Source organism: Watersipora subatra, chromosome 3 (assembly GCF_963576615.1).
Source record: "Watersipora subatra chromosome 3, tzWatSuba1.1, whole genome shotgun sequence".
Classification (NCBI taxonomy): domain Eukaryota; kingdom Metazoa; phylum Bryozoa; class Gymnolaemata; order Cheilostomatida; family Watersiporidae; genus Watersipora; species Watersipora subatra.
Window position 1 is genome coordinate 63,678,952 of NC_088710.1, and position 20,469 is coordinate 63,699,420.

General features: G+C 35.4%; 1 protein-coding gene across 1 annotated transcript; it reads right to left on the reverse strand.

The window, feature by feature from the left end:
• Positions 1-19: 19 nt before the first annotated feature.
• Positions 20-13,435, reverse strand: LOC137390863 (zinc transporter foi-like). Its single transcript, XM_068077179.1, has 10 exons — positions 13,375-13,435; positions 8,812-8,823; positions 8,381-8,550; positions 6,211-6,372; positions 5,944-6,025; positions 5,148-5,323; positions 1,843-2,152; positions 1,003-1,083; positions 624-817; positions 20-192 (listed from the first exon to the last, which is right to left on the reverse strand). The coding sequence occupies exons 1-10, from the start codon at positions 13,433-13,435 to the stop codon at positions 40-42; spliced, it is 1,401 nt and encodes a 466-aa protein (XP_067933280.1). The 3' UTR covers positions 20-39.
• Between the last annotated feature and the right edge of the window lie 7,034 nt (positions 13,436-20,469).

The following is a 20,469-nucleotide window of genomic DNA, read 5'->3' on the forward strand; positions in this document are numbered from 1 at the left end:
TTGTAAAATTTTAGATGAATCGTTGAAATCTCAAAGTGGCTAATGATCCTCACCACTTGAGAATAAAGTTTCAAGGTCACTTTCAAATATCGCGATCAAAAACATTATACCTATTCCTGTCCACAGTCCAGCATTTTGTAGTAACAACTGTCTCCACGGGTTGCATTTGTTTACTTTAGAGATTTCCGGAAGCTGAAATCATATACATTTTGTTATTACCTAAGAATCTACCTTACCTACATGCCATTTGTATAGCATCAGAAAAATCAGCAGAAAATCCGCTATTAAAGCTTGTATGAAGAAACTTTAAAACTTTGTATTACCTTTGATCAATATATTTTCACCGGACACATGTATGTTTCAGTAGTATTGGGTAAAGGGGTAGATTTGTTGCTAATACCATGTTTATGTATCACTGGCTAATTTTTTGTTTCTAAAATGACTTATGTTGATCATGTTGTAGAAAGCTCTATCATTCAAAAACTTATCAAGACAACTTAGTGAATGACTTTCCATAGCTATTTTTGCTTACAATATTCACGAATTCAGCATACAGAAATATGCACCTAGTCAATGCCAAGGCAGCTCAGTGAATGGTTTTTATAGCTATTGTAAATACTTACCATATCTACCAATCCAACATAAAGAAATATGCCTCCAGTCAATGCAAAAAGCCATTGTGAGCTGTTTAGTTCCTCCAATCTACCAAGAGCTAGTCCGAACACGGTTCCAATAAGCTGAAGAACCGCTGACAGGGTATTGAACATAAATGCGCGTTTGACAGTCATACCAGATTTGAGTAGTATCGCAAAATCTCCTAGAACACCAAAGAGAGCGGCTATAGGATGGCTACATCAAATAACTTCACCAATATTGGTCTATATTCATACCACAACAGGTCTTGGACAAGGTAAGGAAGGAAATGTGTGCAGAATTGGAGAATACATGGAACAAGCTCTTAAAATTTAACGAATTGTTTATTAGTTTGTGTTATCGACTCACCAAGCTCGTGCGGAAGCTCATGACACAAGACAGCAACTGCTGTGCTCATGCCTCCGGTGAATGAACTACCAAATGCCGCCCCTAAATCAATGGGAGACATGCAAGGCATGAACGAGGCAGGTTGAGGTAGTTAGCAATTGTATGACGTGACCAACTTACAGTATGTCTATTATTTAGCATAAAAGGTATAGTGCTGACATTATATAATTTTCAACAAGAAATTTACTCGCTATTTCGCCGTCTTCAGATGAAGCTGTTCTCTTTCGCATTAAACATAAAAATAATGTAATATGTAAAAATAATTGTCAAGGAACAATTAATAAAGTAAATAGTGTATATTTCCAATCATATTATCATATGAAGCTAGGTTTTACAGTAAGTGAACATGGGTCTGCTAGTTGGGCATTGCAGCCACCACCCACAGCATACAGCGTGCATTTTATAGTCGCTTGTTTGATGCTAAATCCTCTGAGATTTACCATAAACAAACTGTAAAGTATTGTTAGCATGACTGAGCCATTTGAGCCAGATTTACTGTTAAAGAATTGTATGGGGAATCTTCACCATATGAAACACTAGCAGGGTAATAAAGTTCTATGTGGATGTTAATATTTCAAATCGTAGAATTAAAGAATTCAAGCAAGGGTATCAAATTTGATTCATGATGTATCCCTTTGATCGCTCATGGTAAGCACATTCAGCTTACGCATGCCTTGATACATCGCCTTCATACCTAGCGCATTGAAAGCCTTTAGACATAAAACACAAATGCCCCTAAAAGTACATCCATCATGGCTTGCTCAGCCTACATAAGCTTTAACAACCGTGGTTAGTACATACCTATTGCAAGGCCATCAGTAAAGTTGTGTAGACCATCACCCATGACAACCATGTAAGCCATAGAGGAGAAAGAGCCCGGTACATCATGGGCATGGCCGTGCCCATCACCGTTTAAACTTTCGGCCAACTCAGGCTTGCTAGGTGAAGGTGAGTGCACTGAATCTGGTGAATTTTCAGCATTGTTGCTGATGTTGTGCTGACGATGTTCCTCTGGTACCTCAAGGTTCGCTTTGATGCTTTTTGAACCACTTTTTTGGAGGCTATGCTTACGCTTTCTATGTGACTTTTGCAACTTGGTACTTGGAGTATTCTAAAATTTTAATATCAGTCATGCCATTTTATAACTGAAAACTGTAGGCAGAAAATATAACAAATAGACCTCCAAACATTGGTGCTGGCATACCTCTAACTAGCATGCCTTTTGAAGGAATTATATTTTCTTGGAAATATAAGTTTCTTTCTCATTGACATATATTATATGCTAAAATATACAACGCTCTACGTATCATTAACTTTCAACGAGGGTCAACAGAACTCCAACTGACCAGTTTCTCTTAAAACAAAATTACAATAGTACTAGAATGATATTAAAGGTTAACCCATCGTTATTCCAAGTGGTATTTCAGTAAGACATTAATACGTAGGTAAAATAACATGAGTAAGTGAAATGAGCTAAAATGTTTCTGCTTTGGCTTTCAAACTTGCGAAGATAGCAACCCATATCTTGTTTGCTTCTTGTTTTTAAATCGACATTATTACACAGACTTTAGTACAAATGGACATGCAAGCATATAGCGTTCTCCTTACTGGCGAACCTAACCAATTGATGTAATGAAAAAAAGCAGATGTTACAGCATACTATTTGAATATTTACTTTACTTGCAACAAAATTCACATTACAATTATTTGGTATCAAAAGATTCACCATGTTTTACTTTGCTGTGTTGTAGGTGCAAAATATGTGGAAATGTGATTACAAGTTCTTAAAAGTTGAAAAATAAACAGTTAATCGCAGCCATCACAAAAACGCCGTAGTTTGAAATCTTTTTAGTTTGATGTCGTTCTCAAACATTTTGGTTATTGTCTTGACATGTGATGTTATCACGTGAATTGAAAGGCCAATAAAAAGCTCAATATAAAACGTCTCGCAGCACTAGTTTATGACAAGCACTTCGGGTTCTACCGAAAAGCCCGTATCAAATATAGATGCTCACTACTTTACAGTTTTGTTTCGGCTTAGTCTAATCATCTAGTCATAATAATCTGATCATGTGACCCATGCTTCCTACCAAACAGCGCAAATAATTTTTGCAGCATTTTTCGACTATCACAGGTGACCAACAGGCTCGTCATGTTTATCAGAGGATGGTATGCACTCCTTCGAGCAATGATTAAAAAATTAAACGAATTTTTACGGTAGGTTTTGAGATTTCAGTGCTCAAAGTGACAGCATTACAATGATGATGAAATAAACGCGCAATGACAATATACATGGCTTTAATGAATGTGTGAAGTATATTTGTGAAAATATTTCGAAGAATGAGGTTGCATGAAAGTGTAAACAGAAGCCGTTGTGTTCAACTACATCCTATTTGAGCCGTTTTGGAAAGGGTGGCTGGTGATGGCTGCGATAAACTGTTCGTTTTTAGCTTTCAAGAGCTTGTAATCACATTTCCACATATTTTGCATCTACAACACAGCAGAGTGAGACTTGGTGAATCTTTTGGTACCAAATAACTGTAATGTAAATTTTGTTGCAAGTCAACCTTTAAAATAATGTTGAATGAAAGGTCATTGCGCTCATTAATATGTTTACTACAGTTTGCAGCCAAAACTAGCTTTTCATGTGCTATAGAAGAGGAGTTATAAGGGCCGATCCATTGTAGGCCGTGTTAAAATAACCACAACGATGCAATTAAATAATTAGGTATGTTATAAATCTGCAAATTTACAAGTTATATAATGATAATCGATCAAATGCTACAAATGTATATACATGTATTCATGAACAAGTGACAAACGTACCATACTTATATCACATGCAGAAACAAAGTTAACGTTTTTAAAACAAAAATATTTGCATTGTTAGCTCGAATAGCTGCGTTCTGATTGTTGCTTTCGATGGAATGAGCTTCTGGTTGTCCAATATTTTCCACAATGTCTTTTGATCTTAACTCTTTTTCTGCAGTGCTGAACTAGTCGATATTAGCGCCTAAACAATTTTTTGGCAGAGCAATACTTTTACGTATTGCATTTAGCACAAATGCAATGCGTAAAAATCTATTTAGCACAAATAAAATGCGTAAAAATTTTGCTGACTAAGTGCCACTTTCACCCTAAAACTAGACATTCATCTACCATCATAAATGTAAGCTGTTTTTATATACATGTTCTTCCAAGTATCAAGAACGCGTTAAACAGGAAACTACTATTAGCCTGAGGCAGTTATTGACTATTTCTAAGGCGTTGCTTTCAAATTTTTAACGAAAAAAACTTGAAATTTGAAAAACTTGAAAAATGAAGCTTTGAAATTGGACAACGAGAGAATTGTTATGGATGTAAACGATTCATTATTAATATGATTTTGTGGAAACTTTTGAATTGATCAATTGATATTATGGGCTTGCAAAGATCAAATAATGTCAAAGTGGCGGTCAAATAGAGGTGGCGTTCAATTAAAGAGTGGCGCTCTATTTTTGAACTCTTCTCTGAGAGTGGCGGTCAATTGGAGGTGGTGTTCAAATAGAAGTGGCGTTCAATTAAAGGTTTTACGGTAGTTATGCACTATAGAAGTGTTTTATCAGTAAGATATAATGGTATTTACTAGAAACTTAATTGTCGTCATATTAGACCATTCTCAGTGCATTGCTGATGCTATTCCCTTGCTATAGCTTGGAATAATCCTTGTGAGTAGCTTTGACAATCTTAAGCTACAATAATCTTCGACAATTACCAGCTACTGTATTATAATACAACATTAAGTATTAATGGTGCTGAAAAAAACAATTACCTGGTTCACTAACACTTGCTTAGCCAATCAAACTAACCGGATACTAAACTTAACCAATCAAACTGACATGATAGTAAACTTAACCAATCAAACTGAATTAATACTAAATTTAACCAAGCAAACTGACTTGATAATAAACTTAACCAATCAAACTGGCTCGATAATAAACTTAACCAATTAAACTGACTCGATAATAAACTTAACCAATCAAACTGACCTGATAATAAACTTAACCTATCAAACTGACGTAATACTAAAATATAATAGCCGTAATGGCAGGTACAAACATAACCACCTGTAATTCTGTTGGAGATGACTCTTTCTTTTCTTCCTCCTTATTTTTTGATTTCCTGCTCTCTTTTGTTGGCTTTCGCTCTGATGTACTTTCTCTATCTACTTCTGGTATCTTTTCGAGCATCACACGCTTCTCATGGTAATCTTTATGGATGGATTCAGCCAATTCACGAATCTCTATGTTAGGTATACCAAATGCGACTTGTATGAAACTGTGTTTACAGGCAATCACAACTTAATGCTGTGTAAAATAGAATATAAACTAAAGTAGCTGTAGTATTCGCGACAGTCTTACAGAAAACAACATATATAATTCAGGAGAGTACTTGTTCAGTGAGTATGGATAAATAGATTTTGTATTAGGTGGCAGTCACTTATAGAGCCAATTATAATATAAGTAAAACAGTTTTTACTAAAATAAATTCGAGCTGGACTCAGTTTTTTGACAGTTTTTTATGGTGCTATGGTAGTATATGCGCACGTAATCGGTGGATGTTATTTGCAATGACTCAGCAGGAAACTGTGCAAATGCCTACACTGAATTGTTGATGATTTCTTTTGGTGAGAGAGCACAACTCAAGTTTGCAAACTATAATGAAGTTTTTGTGCATGTTTTAGAATTTAGAATATAATTGAGATTTGAAACAAATCTCTGAATGGACTGTACCATATGTAGCTTGATAGCATATTACATCCACTTACACGTACATCAACATAAATTAAGATGATGTAAAAGACTGAGAGGTCAGCAATGCTAACAACTATACCAGTTTACTAATTAGTAGATAGTTACTTACCATGACTGCTGTGACCAATAACATAGTGAACACTCCCAACACACCCACAGTCTGTTTGTGCCGCACAATTTTTTTTACCAGCCTGTTATAAAGGATATAAGGCGTTTATGACGATATTTTGCGAGCTTTTAAAACCAGCAGGTAATGGAAATGTTTTGTTGATATATGTAATAAGGTAAAGACATGTTGAATGGTTATCTAGCAACTCAACATGGGGTTTCATATCTCATAGTAAAACTTCTAAAGTGACATTAGATTGCCACTTACATTCCTCTTGTCACTCTTCTTTTTAGTAACTATTCCTAAAATCCTTTCCGCATTGAAGAAGAGTAGAATGCCCATGAGGCTAGCAAATCCTCTCCACACGGGAATATTATTTAGGATGCTTGTAGCTTCCTCACTATGCCCATGTGAATCCGTACTCAGCGCCTACAAACTCAATATCGAAAGTAAGACGCTAACAGCATCTGCGTTATAACTATCACGTCTACATCTCTGAACGGAAGAATGTGGCAATGATGGCGCTCAAGATGTAGTGCCTGATATAGGTTGATAATGTGAACATAAAAACAATATGTTATTAAAACAGGAGATAAAGGAGAGATTGCTTACATGTAAAAAAAACATTTCTTTAGTGTAAAAGCAAATGCTAAGATCTCTATTTCATATGTATGATGCATTTATATGAGAATATCAGCACCTTACTGTATGTATGATGCCTTTATATGAGAATATCAGCACCTTACTGTTTGTATGATGTATTTATATGAGAATATCAGCACCTTACTGTATGTATGATGCATTTATATGAGAATATCAGCACCTTACTGTATGCATGATGCATTTATATGAGAATATCAGCACCTTACTGTATATATGATGCATTTATATGAGAATATCAGCACCTTACTGTATGTATGATGCACTTATATGAGAATATCAGCACCTTACTGTATATATGATGCATTTATATGAGAATATCAGCACCTTACTGTATGTATGATGCACTTATATGAGAATATCAGCACCTTACTGTATGTATGATGCATTTATATGAGAATATCAGCACCTTACTGTATGTATGATGCATTTATATGAGAATATCAGCACCTTACTGTATGTATGATGCATTTATATGAGAATATCAGCACCTTACTGTATGTATTATGCATTTATATGAGAATATCAGCACCTTACTGTATGTATGATGCATTTATATGAGAATATCAGCACCTTACTGTATGTATTATGCATTTATATGAGAATATCAGCACCTTACTGTTTGTATGATGTATTTATATGAGAATATCAGCACCTTACTGTATGTATTATGCACTTATATGAGAATATCAGCACCTTACTGTATGTATGATGCATTTATATGAGAATATCAGCACCTTACTGTATGTATGATGCCTTTATATGAGAATATCAGCACCTTACTGTTTGTATGATGTATTTATATGAGAATATCAGCACCTTACTGTATGTATGATGCATTTATATGAGAATATCAGCACCTTACTGTATGCATGATGCATTTATATGAGAATATCAGCACCTTACTGTATATATGATGCATTTATATGAGAATATCAGCACCTTACTGTATGTATGACGCATTTATATGAGAATATCAGCACCTTACTGTAAGTATGATGCATTTATATGAGAATATCAGCATCTTACTGTATGTATGATGCATTTATGTGAGAATATCAGCACCTTACATTATATATGATACATTTATATGAGAATATCAGCACCTTACTGTTTCAAGGGAATATATGATGTTCTGCATGCTAACTAAAAGCAAGCACTACTTTAATACCACGGCAACGCCGGGTAGCACAGCTAGTGCTATCTAAAACAGGCGCTACTGCGAAAGTGCTGCCTGATATCTCTATGGGAAAAGGAAGCATCTTGTTATTGTAACTGTTCATTTTGAAATCGGCTTGATACACTCATATCAGGTGATGAAAGCATGAGAAAACACTCACATTCCACATGTCATATTTTACATGCCGTATTTTAGCTACCACATAACCAAACCAAAAGCCTTGTGAAAACTTATAAAATATTGTATATATAAAACATATCTAAAACAGCTCAGACAGGTCAAAGATTATTGTATTGAAAGTACTTGGACTGACTGCACACTAAGTTGAAGTAAAAAGCACATTTCAAACTGCCATCGGGCTGGTGGAGAATAAAAACAAACACTCCTAAATTGGAGACTCAATGAGCACCAATGCAAACTGCCATAAAGATGACAGTCAGAACGAATTCCTAGAACGAGGCGTGTAGCTATATGATCCTGGTCAACATTTAACATTAATAAAACAAATATGTAACACAGCCGCTGACGAAGGCGAAACCAGCAAACAGTCAGCTACTGATTACCGGGATGAGAAGCTAGCTAATGTTAAACACTTACATGAGGAAGGAGATGGAGCAAAGCATCTCCTACAAGAGTTCCTACAGCCAATGACACTAGAAACTGGATAGCCACATCATAGACAGATTTGTCAATGCATGGAACCACTCCTATGATAATGAGTCCGGTAACACTGATGACAAGCACGGATCCAATACCCCCAATCCATACTACAAGGAGCCGACACCTGTCACTAATGTCACTTAATGACCTCGCTAGACCAGCAATGTCAGAAACATTATTTAACTCGATAATAGGAGGCTGCAATAAAATGTGATATTTCAGCAAATCATGTTAGCAAATGTGACAACAAGATAACATGATGTCTGTAAGCCATAGCTTTATTCATGCATACGGTAATATTTAATGCAGTCAAAAACGTCAAATAAAACAGACATTTGAGTGCCTTACCACTGTAGACAGCTACTTACTTTTAGATCCACCTACAAATAGAAGGCCACATCACATGAATAACTAAAAAAGATAACCACAGGTTTTTGACGATAAGGAGAGCTTGTTTTGTCAGACCTTTACAATCCTGTAATGTTGCGACACTAAATCACTAGACCTACTGAGTGAGTTAATTAGAGATGAGATAAAATGGATAATTTTGGTAAAATGAAGCCTGTGGCAAGCCAATCAGGACTGCCTCTCGGTCTTCTGGTGAGTTTTCATCTATTGGAGATTGGCCCTTGGTAGCACCCTTGGATTAACAAAACTGCACAAAATAATGGCAATAAGAATCTTGAAGGAAGATTTTCTTGCGACATTTATTAGTCAAGAAGCAGGCTCTACAAAGAGTCATTCGATAAATGTAATTGGTAGATTGGAAATGCCAGGTGTTACAAGCGATACGAAGTTTACATTCAAAGTGGTATGCTGGAATTGTCGTCATGGTCACTATTATGAGTTTAATATAATCAACTAAATTTGGAGAATATTGAATTGAAAACTAACAACTCTAACAGATGATTACTCGTAACCAGTTGAATGTAAATTACTCGCACGACGGACGCTGTAAATCTATAGCGATGACAAAAGTGCGCAGAACTACATAGACAATAAACTGAATCTGTCTTTGGTACAACCTTTCTCTTGAAGCTCATAATTTTTGGTTGCATACGGCCTTCGACTGTTTAAAACTGTGTCTGTAGGTGGTATTTTAATAGCAGAACAACTCCTGTAAAGGATGATAACAAGGATTTATAACAGTTACTGTAAAACCTCTAATTAAATGCCAAAGCGCTCTATTTTTCAACCCTTCCTCTCTAGTGGCGGTCAATTGGAGGCGGCGTTTAAATAGAGGATGCAGGTCTATTTTTCAAATGGCTCGTCAGAACTTTGGAAAGATAAATTTAGCCCTATTTCACACGAAATGAATGTCGCCTACATTTTGCTCTCTTTTTCCAGTGCAGCGATATTAAATCTTTTGGATGCAATAAATCTGCTAACTTACCTCGAACTTGTCAAAGATCTTTTAATAAATATGCATTGAAAAACCGAGAAATATTTCTACCAGTTAATATCTATTGCTTGCAATTGACCTGCGACGATATTATAGCTTGTGTCCTTTGCAATTTGTTGGCATTTTCAATTTTTATTTTATTCTAAATTTGAAGACATAATTCAATTGTATATCTATATTTAAAAATGCTGCATGAAAGCTCATTGCGTTCATTGATATGTTTGCTACAGGCTGCAGCCAAAACTGGCTTTTTATGTACAATTATAGAAGTGGTTAAGAGCATCGATCCATTGTACTCGAGTTAAGATAGCCGCAAGGATGCTATTAAATAACATGTTATAAATCTGCATATTTATAAGTTATATAATGATAATCTGTCAAACGATACAAATATATATTCATGAACAATTGGCATGAATGAACTATACTGATATTACATGCAAAAACAAAATTTAATAATTTTAAAACAAAAATATTTCCATCGTTTGTGTAGATACTGCATTCTGATTGTTGCCTTCGATGGAACAAACATCTTCTAGTTGTCCAATACCCTCCACAATATCTTCCGGCCTCAACTCTTATTCAGCACTACTGAACGAGTTGATATTAGCGTCCAAGCAATTTTTTGGCAGAGCAAAACTTTCACACGGTGCATTTAGCGCAATGCAATGCGTAAATGTTTGCTTGCTTGTAACCTTTGGCCCAAAACTTGCAAACCGTTTTTATATGCATGTTTTTCAAAGTATTAAGACCACATTAAACAAGGAACTACTATTAGCCTGAGACAGTTAGTAATTACTTCTATGGCACTGCTTTCAAAGTTCATCTACCATCATAAGTTTAAACCGTTTTTTATATACGTACATGTACTTTTAAAAGTATCAACACCGTGTTAAGCAAGGAACTGATGTTAGCCTGAAACCGTTATTAATTATTTCTATGGTGTTGCTTTAAAAGTTTTAAAACTGCTTTAAAACTTAAAACTTTGCTTTAAAACAAAAAAAGCTCAAAGCTTTGGAGTTGGACAGCGAGAGAATTGATATATAAACGATTCATTATTAATACGATTTTGTGGACACTTTTCTACTGATGACTTGATATTATGGGTTCATAAAGATCAAAGATAGTCAAATCGGTGGTCAAATGGAGGTGGTATTCAAATAGAGGTGGCGCTCAATTAAAGGTTTTATGGTATAATAATAATCATTCTGTTTTGACTTTTTGACCTATCACGAATTTGGAACACCAAATAATCTTTTTAATTTTCGTATCGATCTCACTACATAATCATACCTAATCTGCTCTCATACTTTTTTAAGTACTAACAATAAACTAGCCGAATGCTCGATGCTACGCGAGTATTAAAAAGCTGCTTATAAACAGTGGCAGGTTATGTAGTTGCCTGCCACTTGCCATTAGCTTAGCACATTGTCAATGACTAATTTGAGTAAACTAGTCACTTACTAATAAGAGCCGTGACAGCAAGCTTTAGTGATGTTGCTTGCGTAACGCATAGTGCTGTGCGTATTTTAACCGACATAACTCATATTGCCTAATAAATCCATTGCATCTCGTTTAGCTTATGCATTGCATATTAGATTAACAGGTTAGATTATTTGTTAATCTAACCATCTCGCGATTAGATTAAAACTTAGCTTCAAGTGTGTGTTTAGTAAGCTAATATCATTTAGGTTAAATTCAAAGTTCATGTTATACATCTGTCTTGAATGTAGGAACTGCATATGTTACGTACTGTACATGGTAATGTTACATTTTATTGCAGATCATAGGCAAGAAAATGTCGTATGTCAGGAACAGGAAAACATCACACTTCACATCGTAAGGCAAAAAAATCGTATAACAGGGACATCGTAACCCGGGGGTGCACAGTATAGTAAAAATAAAACCGGAAACAAGTAATAAATACTAAAACAATGAAAAAATTAAAATTTATTTCAGTAAAATACATCTAAAACTTAACTTCAAGTGTATGTTTAGTAAGCTAAATTCGTTCAAGTTAAATTCAAAATTTATGTTCTACGCCTTGAAGGTAGGAGCTAACATAAGTTACATACTGTACATAGCAATGTTACATTTTATGGCAGATCATAACCACTACATACACTTAAGTTACGGTAGGTAACTATAATTACTAAGGCTAATATACTATTTTGTTGTTAATTTTTAGTTTTTACAGTACGTATATAAAAGTTTGATGTCTTTTTACCAGAGGATGTTTGCATTGGATAATTACTGTGGGTTTCTATACCTCTCTATACAAACTTTTTCACCTTAGGATGCCAACACCGAAATTAATTAACGTCGTATGGCTGGGTCCACTGTGATTGCATGTACATGCTATGAAGACAGCTACATGTATATTGACATAACACGATGTCTAATACAACAATGTCGATATGGTTCCTCCATTTGATAAAGAATGATCATTCTTGGTAGTCTTCTTGATAGAATACTTCTTGTTTTTAGACTAGTTTTCATAGGACGGTTTTATTAGCTGACGCCATAACGTGTTAATCACTTGGCACCACTGACTTTAAGGTTATTCCAGATGTGTATAAAACTGACTGGACCAAGAACATAGGCTTGAAATGAATTCAAAGCTATAAAAGATCTTTTTCAAAGATTCCTTGATAACCCACTGTTGCGGTCCTCTATAATTCTATCAGTCTCCCCGTAGTGAGCGGCTAAGAGCTTTGACAAAATTTCGAGCCAAACGCTTGTACAATCAGTGAGACACAACTACCACTCGACAGTATAGTACAAACATATTATAGTTCTTCAGTTGCCTTGAATTTTACTTCTGTCCATCTTTTAATGTAGTTTTTGCCTCGCAACTTTGTGTTTTCATACCAATTTCTCTTTGGCACTGGTTTTAGGAAGAAAGGGCCTTTACCAGCCAATAAATAAAACAAGTTATAATGTTAGGGGAAAGCTCACATATAGTGCTATTCATGATGCAAATCCTAACAAGTATATTATGTGTGTTTATGGACTGGTAAACTCACATAATATATGTTACATATAATATAGAGGACTCGCATTCCTTTCCTGAAATATTTATTCTCCTAGTTCCTCATTCTGTACACCTTACACGCTCGGTTGACTCTTTGAGCAAAGGTTTGATGTTGTTTGCATTCATCTCATAGTCATAAAACAGTATCCTTCTTAAGGCTAATAAAATGAAAATAATCATTGTACAATGATGTTGAAGGGAGTCCTCTATTAGAGCAAGGTTTCTTACACTGTTCAACCCTTTGCATATTATCATTATTAGTATGTAACAAACACTATCACCTTGATGAAAGGGGTAATATAATGCTTGTCTATACATCCATTATACATTAAGCAAAACCCTAATGCACTGATGCATGCGCCTATTTTATTTTATATAATTCTAAAGAATAAAACATCACCAGGTTAACACAGTGTTCTAAATAGGAAATTAGCAAGTAGCTTTATAAACTAAAAACAAATGGGAATGATAAAAGTTCAAATGTAACCTACTAACCTGACTTTACTTCTTCACCATGATCATGGTCGTCGTGGTCATCATGGTCATCATGGTCCATATCGGTTGCATTAACTGTGCCATTGTGTATTTGGTCCTCCTCGAGGGCAAGACTAGAAAACTGCTTACAAGGAGTCATGGCTATCTCATAGAGAAGTATGGGTGCCAAGTCATTGATATCTTCTATACTCAGAATACGACTCGTATCATTGTAACCTCGTATATCCATGTGCTTCTGCCCGGAGAGACACTACAAAGTGGGGTTAGTTATCCAAAGGGACAACAGTTTATTCAAAACAACTCACAGTATACGACACATACTGCGGTTATAACGCATTTGCACAAGTGCATAATAAAGCTCCTCATATTTAGGGTGTTTTCAGATTCCCGACATGCATCTTAGAAGGAAACGTCTGATAAAATAACAAAAGAATATCCGTCATAGAATGGGTTAGCGGTTTAGCCCTTCATAAACTCTTAATTTGAGTTTACTCTCTATATGAGTTGCCTCTAACAACAACCTACGAAAAAAGGTTACGTGATAAAAAATTGTTTAGTCCTATGTGTATTTGTATACTTTGAGTTAAGCCCTACAAGTCACTTTTAATGGTATCTGGTCAACATGTTAACAACTTTATCGATGACTTGTGACAGAATCCGATAGAAAATCTTTTAGCATGAACCAAATGCTATGGGCAAGCATCGAGTTATCATAGCTTAAAACATTACAATATTTATAAATATTTCCAGCCATAGTTTTAATGATGCATCACCAGGCAGGCATCGTTAAAACCTGACAGTCAATCAGCATGTACATGTATGTGCTGAATCACTATCAACCGACCCTACCTGACATGGCGATGATATACCCTTGCATACCCCAATCACGACAAAAACTACTGCAGTTTTTCTCAAACTATGAGGATCCAATTGGAATCCGAATACCTCAAATGTACCCCAATTACATACTCCTAACGCTAGGACACCAAAAGCCCTTAGATATTTGTATATTCTAGCATGATTAAATGCAAACAAGGTTGTCAGTAAGCTTAGACCCACAAGAAATCCACAGTTACAATTCAAAGCGTTCAACGGGTACACTGTATATAGCACCATCTGCCTCACCTGATACTTCTCTCTCATGTCATCAGAAACTTTACAGGAACCATCTTCGATATGCAGGTCACTACTAAATGACAGAGAATAATCTGATACCGACTTGCATTGCGCTGAAATGCAGTACGTGGCTCTGAATTCATCTAGAAGTCTTGCCAAGTGATGAACAGTAATCGCATTTGTTTCAATTCCTCCATATTTCCAAAGCATCTCGGCTAGAAGGCACATATTGACCTGGTTGCATGATACTTTGCTATAGCATATGATAATACCCAATGCAAAGACAGTCCAAGGCCTCCACATTCTCTACTGGACCTAAGAACACAAAACAAATATTATTATTGTACCATGCCTTTGACAGGGTGTCTTGGTGTGATGTCAACTTTCAAGATAATGTGTTATAATCCTACATGAGTTGATGACTCCTAATGAATATATACACAAATGAATCAGAAAAAGTTTAGAAACAAGGGTTGCTACAAAACAACCACTGGTATATCACAGCAAATATAAAATGAATTTGTCTAATTAAAAAGTGATAAATTATTGAGGACAGAACAAGTGCTGACATGAGTACCAACTGTTTTCTACTCTATAGAAGGAAATCTGGTGCCAGCTTAACAACCCTGTAAGAGTAGGCAGTTTGAGACCTGGAATTTACTTACCAGTGAAGTCTTTGTTGGTTCATAAACCTTCATTAGCCCGATGCTTTAATAATGTCCGTAAAGCCTAACAGCTGCTAGCCAATAGCTCTTTGTATCACAGATATGGGTCACGTTTGCAGTAGAAAGTGTTGATTCCACAAGAGAAGCTGTTAGAATGAATGCGAGTCGGTCAACTACTAAGGCCTGAAAGTCATGACAAAAATCAGTGTGTCAAAAAAGACTAGTAGGTTGAAACCCACATAATGAATAGTTGATGGTCTTGTTAAGCAATGTTAAGTAAAGCAATCTGTTAACACCACATTGTTCAGCAGCCTGTTAAATAGAATCACCAAATTTTAGATTGTTTGAGACATCAGTTTTCTTGCAACTGACTAAAGTTACATGCATATCTGGTCAAGGCTTGATAAACAACTATGACTTCAACCAGTGATTCGACATTGCGCGAAATATTTAGTCATTATTGTTTAGGGCTGCTAACTCATGAATTAATGCCGTTCAAACCTTCCAAATAGATAATATTAACAGCTAAATTTTTCGTTATACTTCTGAATAAAAGTATGTAATAATAATAATTGTTGAGAAAAATAAAGGATTACTTTTCCTTGCAGCTCCTTTAATTGTATCTAATAATATTACATCATTAATAAGTTTTTTATGTCCAAAATGTAAAATAGTCTTGCAGCCTGTGGGCCGAGTTTGTCGTTGAAGATAAAACGTGACAGTGTTGCTAAATTTTTGGGAATGTACCATTGAAATGTTCTACACAAACTATCATAGAGATTTTTAATTTAAAAATAGATCAAGATTAATTGAAACATTCAAAACAAAACTAGCATTTTGTCTGCCACCACGAGCAATTATTTTTATACATTGTCAAATGACTGGTTGCGACTTGAGTCGTTATTCGCAGTGATACAAAAAACATTAATAAGCTGCAGTTAGAAATGACAGAGTTATGTTTAATGGTGCTCATCTTACAATGCCATGATTTGAAAAAGATTGTCATAAAACCAGAAAGCAGAAGACTGTAGAGTTAGAATTTAAATCGGGTTGCAATATACCAAATATAAACACAAATATTTTTAAAAGGTGAAGGCTAAAAATTGATACCAGCTGCTAATGCACAAAATGATAGAGAACAGTCAAACATTTCAAAATGTGATATTAAGAGTCTAGTACATATCTTTACTATAATAAAAGCTGTGTCCGTCTGTAGCTATGCTACAAGCGTTAAAAAAAATTGCACTGCACAGGAATCAAATGCACATATTCAAATTGCTGAGCACATTACCGGCCAAGCACATTACCAGCTGCACCACTTGATCACCTTTCCACATTTAAAAATAACTAGCTGGATGCCCGGCATTGCACGGGTCATAAGAAAGTTTCTGTACAGAAAATTTACTTTTAATCAACATTCAACATCAACCATTCTAACTTTTAAATGAAGGTGTTTGTTCATTTCTGTGTACTGTGCTATTTCTGTGTACTGTGCTATTTCTGTTTACTGTGTTTATTTCTGTGTACTGTGTTTATTTCTGTGTACTGTGCTATTTCTATTTACTGTGTTTATTTCTGTGTAATTCATACTGTTGTACCGGCTGCAGTGCTTACTACAGATCTATACTTATTACAATAGTCTTGTTTCTGTATGAGTTTATGCAATTTTCTTCACTTGTACGTATGGATTCTTTTAGTAAAGCTTCACGGATTTTTCTTTTAGTATGGCTTTACGCATAATGCCAGCTGCAGTGTTTAACGTGAAGCGATGAGAAATTGGCTGTATTCCGAGTGTGTGCTAAATTTATTCCATGGTATAGCCAGTTGGACAGTGTAGTGTGATGGATAAATGGATGTTCGCAGAACTGGAGGTTGTGAATTCAAATCCAATTCGCAGAGGATATCTCATACATAAAACTTAATCGCTATAGCTAAACAGACGGAAGTACAGACAGACACACAGACATTGAGATTTATATACATGTACATAGATTATTGTTATGCAGATAGTTATTGCACATGATAAGCTTTCACGACGCACGAGACTGCCAGCGTATTAATACAATATAATGTTGGCCTATATTTGCAATGTAAGACTGCAACCTGCAAAAAAAACAGAAAACAGCTTTGCAAAGAGTGAAAAGTTACATTGTGTTTAATTCAATTTTTAATTTCAGTATAATTTAATTTTAGTCAGATTTAATTGTTTAATTTTAATTTAAGCTTTCAAATCTCTTAATAGTTAAGCATAGTAAATGAGCGATCAATGCACAGATGCACGATGGCATTAAAATGTTTAATTTTAAGGCATTGTATATTTAAACAGAGATTCTAAAATGGTACAATCTAGCTAGAGCAAAACTTTTAGATATTGTAACACTTCTTAGCTGTTCATCTATTTCCTAATTGCACTGAGACTTTTTTGAAAAGAACATAGCTTTTATGCGGGTGGTAAAAAGAAATTATATGCACCATTGGAAACCAATGAATCACTGAAAATGCCTACAATCTGTTCTAAATACTTGTTATAATCACACAAAATAGGTGCCTGAAGAATTGCAGGAAATAAATTTAGGTACGCTTACAATACTATTTTGTCCAAAAAATGTACAGTTATCCATAATAATTACAGAATTTGTAGGGGCCGAGACCTTTATAGTATTTTATACTGTTTTTCAGACTAGTCAGAAGTTAAGTCAAATAAGCCTCAATGCCTTGTGAATATTTCACTTTAATAATCGTTAAATTTTGACTAAAAGATTCTTCAGCAACCTTTATAAATTATATAAAATACAAGACTTTATAGGAGAAAATCAGTTTTGAAAAAAACAATTATTCATATTGTTTTGCAAAGGATTATTTTGAATGATGATAGTTTTGCCGAGATCCCTGCACTTCAGAGCTATGCAGCAGCAATCGGATACAATCCAATGAACACATAAAGGCTACAAGCAGCCAGTATTAAAAATCAGACGTTTATTAACATTCAAAATTATTTTACTTTTTTTCGGGTTTGATAAACACTATCTGCACTATTTTGCAGCATTTATATCTCATCTGGTTATAGTTAGGTAGCAAATATAAACTGTGCGACTCGTGCTAGTTATCCAAGCTCAAAAATACTTCATGCTGGAGGCATAATAGCTATAGAGAAACCCTGCTTGCCAAGGAATTTACAAACCATACCCAAGAAGATAGTTCTAATGTAAATTATGACTCAGCTTTATGGCTAACCTATGTTTATGGTTGTGTTAGTTTTTTTTAAATAGAGGATACAGGTTCATTCATGTCTGCATACATTTTTTTACTAAAAACCGGGTCCATTACTAACACCTTTTTAGGCACAGACCAGCTCTGATAAGTGAGAACAGGCACCTCATTGACTTTGTCATCACCTGACAACAGCAATGAGAGGTGAAACTGCTGTGCTAACCGCATCATGATAAAACTAAAGCCAAGCTCAAAGTGAGGAGAAAAATGAAGAAAGAAAAAACATCCTGCCAGAAAATGGATGGCTCATGATTTAAGAAAGGTAAAGTGCAACATGATTTAGAGTCAGCCTTTGCTGAGAAACTAGACGACAAAACTCCAGGAGCAGAAAAACGAGAAAAGTTTTAAAAGAGACTGTGTACGATGAATCAAAAGAACACATAGGCTCTGTCATCAGAAAGCATGAAGACTAATTCGATGAGTCAATGAGAACAATGTTGAGCTTCGAGAGGTTATTGATAACAAAAATTAGGAAAGGGCAAATGTGCTCTCCAGAAATACTCGTTCCATCAAATCAAAATACCGAGTGGCCAGCAGAAAGCTCACAAGCGGATGTCGGGAGCTTAAACATAAATAGTTGCTTTCAAAGGCTGTTGAACTTCAGCAGTTTATTGACATAAACGACATGAAAGGGTTTTCTACCAAAGCATGGAGACCATCTGGGGTCCACATTCGTGAGCCATCCTGACCAGTTGTCGGCCAGTGACAGTGTAACGCTTCTGACAGAAAAACAAGACCTGCTAGCAAGATGGTCTGAGCACTTCAGTAATTTACTGAATGAGACACCAGAGAGTGACAAAATGCCGGCAAAAGTCTTTGAAGGTGTCCTTTTTAATAGATTGACATCATATTCCAAAAACTTCTTACTTGAGACACAGTATGGATTCTGTAGCGAAAAGGGTACAGGAGATATGATATTTGCATTTAAACAAATTTTAAAAAATGCATTGAACAAAATATGCCTCTGTACATGGTATGGTGTTCATTAATTTCACTGAAGTGTTTGATACTGTGGATCGACCATCTCTCTAGAAGATTCTATGAAAACTTGGAGTTCGCAGTCACTTTACCAACCTGATCAACATTCTATACACTGACATGAAAGCTTCAGTCACGCTGAAGGAAATAATATTCAACCTGTTCCAGGTTAACAATGGTGTTAAGCAGGGTTCTGCGTTGGCTCCGACGCTATTTTCCATCTTTCTCTCAGTTGCACTTCAACAGGCTTTAGAAAATTGGGACAAAGGTCTCTGGATACAAAGTAGGCCTGCAGCAGATCTGTTCAATGAAAACCATTACAAGTCTGCAACAAGAACACGGAAGATGCTGGTTAGGGAACTCATGTTTGCTGATGACACTGCCTTCATTGCACACACTTATGATGATGCGAAAAATAGCAGGTTTGCTCAAGCCTTTGGACTTGAGATAAACATCAAGAAAACGGAAATGTTGTTCCAACCCATTCCTGGAGTACATGACATAGGTCAAAGTCGTGTACTCATGACTCTGACCTATGTCATGACTCTCATGAGTCATGGACTCCTTGGCGATTTGGTCATGGCGATTGAGGTTCAAAGACAATGTTAAACGTAACCTAAAGGACAAGAAGATACCTATTAGAAGCTGGCAATCTCTCAGCAGAAATCGAAGTCAGTAGAAAAGTGTGATTCATCGGCAGTCATCTTCGGATACGGAGAACAGCTAATAATAATAATACGTGTAATACTCATTTTAATGAAAACCATATCCAATAACCACGGGGTTAGAATAGTGCTGCAGCAATATGTTGAAATAGTTTACAAAGGTTAGTCTAAAAGGTCCTTCTTCAAAATTAGTAGATAATTCTAAATTTTGTACCGATAAATAATACGTTATGTTACAAATCAGTAATGATAGACGATAAGCGACAACAAAAGAAATATATATTTTAGTTCCAAGCAACGCAAATATATATATAAGCACGTAATCACACTATGCAAAAGCTTAATGCAATATTTTGCCATTGTGTAACATTTAAAAATTCGTTAGTAATCATTTGTACGGT